This window comes from Microcaecilia unicolor, chromosome 2 (genome assembly GCF_901765095.1).
Source record: "Microcaecilia unicolor chromosome 2, aMicUni1.1, whole genome shotgun sequence".
In the NCBI taxonomy this organism is placed as follows: domain Eukaryota; kingdom Metazoa; phylum Chordata; class Amphibia; order Gymnophiona; family Siphonopidae; genus Microcaecilia; species Microcaecilia unicolor.
Genome location: NC_044032.1, coordinates 181,700,276 through 181,706,275, shown reverse-complemented (window position 1 = coordinate 181,706,275; position 6,000 = coordinate 181,700,276). Strand labels below are relative to the sequence as shown.

Sequence of the window (6,000 nt, the reverse complement as noted above, 5' to 3'; positions counted from 1 at the left end):
CAGTTAAGTTATACGCGCAATTTGGCTAAACAGCACAAGGTGCCATTTATAGAATTTGAGGGTATGGGGTAACCTGAGACTTGATGTGTGCAGATCATCATTTTACATGGTCAAGTGGATGCTTATAAGGTGACCCTGGTGTATGTTTGCATACAAATATATATATTTGCATCTACGTGACTATATATATATATTTATTGTTTTTATTTTTTTGTTACATTTGTACCCCGTGCTTTCCCACTCATGGCAGGCTCAATGCGGCAGGCAATGGAGGGTTAAGTGACTTGCCCAGAGTCACAAGGTGCCTGTGCCGGGAATCGAACTCAGTTCCTCAGGACCAAAGTCCCCCACCCTAACCACTAGGCCACTCCTCCACTATATATATATATATAACCACTTCTTACCTGCAGTTATATGCATAAAATGACACCCACCTTGATTAGAACAGGTGTAACTTTATGCATGCTGTGCCTCCCTGGCTCGGCACCAAAGATGGTTGCCTTGCTTGCCTTCCCCTTTGCCACAGTCATGTGTGTACTTTTTCCTGAACTGAGTGGAGGCATTCATGGGTATGAAGTTACTGCATTACTTGCCTTAAGTGAAAATACATACATGCTTTTGTTTTGAAAGCTGATATAAATGTACTGGTAAAACGTTCTAGCAGACTTTGCAACAACATAAGCAATATGAAAATTATCCTCTAAATAACAATAGCAAAAAGAGTAAGACATGACCAAAGCTGCTAAATCAATATTCTTCTTCTTACTCATTAAAACACTGCACAAATGATATAAAGTGTAAAAGGTTCATGGATACCTCTTACACTCAAGGAAGGTAATTCTATAAAAAAATCACCAAAATTCGGGCCCCAGATTTCCATGGGTTATCGAGCCTACTCTAAACAAACACTTATGCATAAGTTTTCTTACAGAACGCTAGTGTAAACCAGTACTGGTACGCCTAAATGTAGGCACGCAAATTGAAAAAACCTCAAGGAGTCTTTTGGGAACCAGAATAGTGCGAAAATATATCAATAGAGACAAGGTACATGAGGGCCTTCTAATCCAAGAAAAGCCTTAATTTAAGAGTCCAAATCAAATACACATGTGGATGGCACAAGGATCAGACTCGACATAGCCGTTTTTCGGCAATAATGTCTTCTTCAGGAGTCAAAATATCCGAGAAAAACACCTTCAAAACTTGTGATCAGCTATATATACAATGTTGCAAGCAGCAATCTACCTGATGGTCTTCACACACACACTCTAGAGCCCTAAGCTTGAGCCACACTGCTTCACTGGATCAAAGTCCACTGAACTAACCATTAGGACACTTCTCCACTCCAAGTCCTGCTCTTCTTTGGCTTTGGTGCATAGAAGTACTTCAACCTCTACAGCTTCCTTGGGTTTCTGCAGCCCCAAATGCATGACTGCAATTTTTAGCACTGAGTCTTAGGTGTCATACTTTAGACCATGCCTCAAGCTCTCCTAGATGCCTCCTCATGTCATCCACACTTTCCAGGGTGTACTCCCAGTTGCAGATTTTGGTTTTATCCACAAAGAGGCAAACCTTTCCCGATACTCTTCCACAATATCATGTACAGCCAATGACTGATCCCTGCAGTACATCAATGTTAACATCCCCATTCTCAGAATGAACTCCATTTATCACTACTCTTTGTTGTTTCCCACTTAACCAATTTCTGACCCAGGCAGTCACTTTTTGGCCCATACCAAAGGTGCTCAGTTTATGAGTCACCTATGTAAAGGCCTTGCTGAAATCTAAGTACACCACATCTAGCATTCTCCCCTGATCCAACTCTCAGGTCATCTGGTCAATGAAATTGACCCGATTTGTCTGACAAATCCTCTAATCCACTGGATTCCAGAACGGCACAGTTCCCCGATTTAGCACCGTTTCCATTAATTTACTCACAACACAGATTGAACTAGCCAGCTCATCCTGTAGTTCCCTTTTCAGTTTTCTAAACTTCTATCAAATCCCCTCTCAGTCGTCTTTTCAAAACTGAAGTACACTAAAGTTTCTTCATAAGAGCGGTGCTACACACCCTTTATCATCTTTGTAGCCTTTCTCTGAACCTGATCTAGTTCCACTATATCGAAGGATTATGTATTTGATATACTGCCTTTCTATGGTACAACCAATGTGGTTTACATATTACATACCTTTTTTGAGTTGGGGACAATCAGAGCTCCACAGCACTCAAGGTGAAGTCACACTAAGGCATTATGATATTCTCAATTTTGTTCTCTGTAACTCATGCTGTCCATAAAACACAATCTTATCATAAACCCTAGTCATAAAGAAATATTTTGAGTTAGGTACACTGGAACACTGACCTATAATGAACATTTCTGTGTGAGGAACCAGCCTGTGCTGTTCTATTCTGGGCAAATTTAGATTTGCAGTAATTTAGAGAAGAGATAACAGTTCAGCCTTAAGCCAATGCTTTCCCCCAGGCCAAAGAAAACAGACTGCATTGCAATATCAACCATTTATTTTACAAGTGTAATAAAAATAGACTCAGTCATCAGCAAATGTGATCTTTTTGCCTTGAAATACTGTAATTTGAGAAAGCTGTTCCTTGCGTCTCTTGCTTGCTTCCCACGAAGGATGGAGTGGCTGCTCTTTTCTCCTCTCTTGCTTTACGGCTGGACCTTTACTGGGTTGTTGCTTTGTAATCTGTGGCTTGCATTGCTGGAGAGAAGCTGGCCAGAAACAAAGGTGAACCGTTATTTTGTGAATATACTGAAACTCAGGACATGACAATGATAACCCCTTCATACACGATAGCCATACAAAGCCTGGGTAAAAGTATTTGAGAAATGCTACTTGGCACATACTTTTTACCCACATATAGAGCAAGCAACTTTACTAAAGGTGCATTACCTATGGAAATCAGCATTTTACCCATGGAAATGGCTTTGAAAATTTCTCCCAAATGTGTCCATTCCGACATCCAGGCAAGTAAAAAAAACAAAAACAAAACAAACAAAAAATACCCACAAGCAGCTTAAAGATTCTTAACTCCCAGCTTCATTTTCTTGCATTATACTAAAACAAATCAGCTTTAGATGTTGAATGGATCTTGTGTGATGCAAGAAGAAAAGTTCAAAAGTTAGGAATATTTGAGCAACTCATTTTTGATCTAATGTAAACATACGAAATTGCCTGGAATGCTACTTTTCCCCTCCAAAAAACTGCCATACTAGGTCAGACCAAAGGTCCATCGAATCCATTACCTTGTTACATAATAGGGAAACCAGCAGTTTGAAAATTTCATTTTTTTTTGTTAATTCAAACAATTTTGATTACTATTGAGCAGTGGTTCATAACATCTATTCAGCCGGGACACATCTGACGGACAATGCTCACATACGTGACACACTTCATATATGACCCTCATAGACCTTTAATCTGATACAGTATGGTAGTTCTTATGAATAAAATATAAATATGCCTTGCATCCCCCCCCCCAAACAGATACAGATCATAACCAGCACATTTTCTCCATAAAAGTTATCAGACAAAAAATTATATATATATTGATTCGCTTGTCATCTGAGTAATAGCAATATAAATCTCTCCACTACTGTATTTACACTGTTTCAATAGCTTTCGGGCTTGCAGGCGGTACATTAATACTACTACCAGGTACACTGTGAAGCAATACAAAATCTAAAAAAAAAATCCTAACATACACGAGGCAAACTTACGATATAAGAATACCATTAATTGCTATGATTTAAACAACATGAATCCTACCTATAACTAGGCAGCACTGCAATATTACATTGGGGTCCTAGAACATCAATAAACCTATTACTAGTAAAACTGAACAAATGGAACTGCTACAGAGTTCTACACAGAAACTATATGCAAACAGAATACCACACCTCCGTGATATACAAAAACACAGACAGACCCTCACCAAGTACAGAACAAGAGAGCCCAAGAAGTCAAACTAAGGATGTACCACAAGAAAAATTAAAACCAGAAATGCATTTCCAACAAAATACAAAGTCATCCGTGATGCAAATTTCCCAGCTCATATATTTTACCCAATAAATTCAAAATAAAACTTCTTTTTCTACCTTTGTTGTCTGTGTATTTTATTTTTCCAAACCTGTTGATGGTCTCAGTTGCTCTTTTCTGTTTTCTTGTGTGTCTTCAGCTCTCTTTCCAGTGGGTGCTGTCATTTGTCCTCTCTCCACTTTCTTCCTATCTTCTTCCATTCCGTGTCTTGGACATATTTCCTCTCTCTCTTTTCTGTCTGCCCACTCAAGTTGTACCCTCTCATTCTTCAGTCCTAAACCTATGTTTCACTTACCTATCAACTTTTCCATCCCTTCCTCTCACCGTCTAGCTCTTCTGTCTCCCTTCTCTGGCCTCCTATTCTGTCTTCTTTCACTCACTTTTACCCTCTGTACTCACCATCCTTTTCTCACTCATCTCCCTCCCTCTTCTTTCCTACATTCTTGTAGCTCATTTCCTCTCTCTTTCTCCACCCATACTTGTAGCCCATCTCCCTGTCCTGCCCACCCATCTCTCCTCTGTTCCTATGGTCCAGCATTTTCTTGCCCTCCCCCCATCCTTCCTCTTCACCCCTATGGTCCTGCAATTCCCTGTCCTTTCCCCTCTTGTACAACTAGATTCACATGAAAATCTATTTATATTTTTTTTAATATAAATGTAATATTCCTCCAAAAAGGTGTCCCTACAAGTCAGTATGCATAAATATATGCAGGTACTTTTCCTGGGATAGCTTTCGAAGTAAAGGTATGTGCATACTTTTACTTGAAAGTCTAGTAAAGTTCAAGAGCAAAATGAATGCACCTGTGGGCATTTGTAAAATTAGCATTACTCCCTTAAAAACTGTTGGAACTGGGAGATTGTACAGTTTTCATGTCAACAATTTTTACACAAAACAAGTCTAGGTTCAGCACCTACCTGTCTTTCTGTTTTTGGGGAGATGTCCTGAAACAGTTCTAAAAATAAAAGAATAAAAAGTTACCAGATGTAAAAAGAAAATAAGGATAGTAAACGTTACGGTATTTTTACGCATATAGCATGCACAATATATATATATGAGCACACTATACTAGTACTTTTACAATTGCATAACTAGCATGTTTGTTTTTAAGGTCTTTCATTTTTGGGGGGCAGGTTTTGTGCGCTAATAATGCTTGCAAAAACGTAAAAATAATCTCTTTAAAAAATGAATTTTGCAGTTAGCATGCTTTAGAAAAATGAACTGGTATAGTGCATGTTATCTGAGTTTATTTTCACAAAGACACGCAATTTGTGTGCATTGCACATTATCCCCCTAATTCTATATATAGCGCTCAAAATTGTGCATGCAAACATGGGCACAGCCCAAAGTGTGTGTGCAATTTAATTACTTAACAAGCCAATTAACACCAGGGCGTAGCCAAACACCCAAATTTGGGTGGGCCTGTACCCAAGATGAGTGGGCAGAAGAACCCCGCCCCGTCCCACAGGTGATTTCGTCTCTCCTTCTCTCGCCTGCAGGCCATATGGTCTCTGAAACATCCCCCATCTCCCGCATACCTTTTAAATGGCAGATTTTCACCTGCATCGAGCAGCAACTGATACATACTGCTTGCACTGGGCCCACAGCCTTCCCTCTGACATATTCCTGCCTATGCAGAAACAGGAAGTTGCATCAGTGGGAAGGCTGTAGGCCCAACATTAGCAGGCAAAGATCGGCTATTTACAAGGTATGCAAGAGGGACAGTTGTTGAAAGTTTTCAGCTGGTGGGGCTCGGGAATCCCTGCCAGCCACATCATAGGAGTGTTGCTACCAGGTGGGCCTGAGCCCAAGGTGGGTGGGCCTGGGCCCACCCTTGGCTATGCCACTGATTAACACCATAACTGGATATTAATAATCAATTTAATGGAGCTAAGTGGCAAAAATTGGAATTTATGCACACATCTTTATTGTCACTATTCTATAAA

The 6,000-nt window shown here is 39.8% G+C and overlaps 1 protein-coding gene across 2 annotated transcripts in view; it reads right to left on the bottom strand.

Annotated features, from left to right (window-relative positions):
* Positions 1-400: 400 nt before the first annotated feature.
* SRFBP1 (serum response factor binding protein 1) overlaps positions 401-6,000 on the bottom strand; it is a 214,390-nt gene continuing 208,790 nt past the window's right edge. Inside the window, exons 7-8 of one of the 2 annotated variants that reach the window (XM_030193533.1) lie at positions 4,972-5,009; positions 401-2,729 (exon numbers count right to left, since the gene is read on the bottom strand). In XM_030193533.1, coding sequence (XP_030049393.1) covers positions 2,545-2,729; positions 4,972-5,009 — 223 coding nt within the window. In that variant the 3' untranslated portion in view covers positions 401-2,544. The remainder of the gene's footprint in view (positions 2,730-4,971; positions 5,010-6,000) is intronic. The other variant, XM_030193532.1, reaches the window with a different exon arrangement.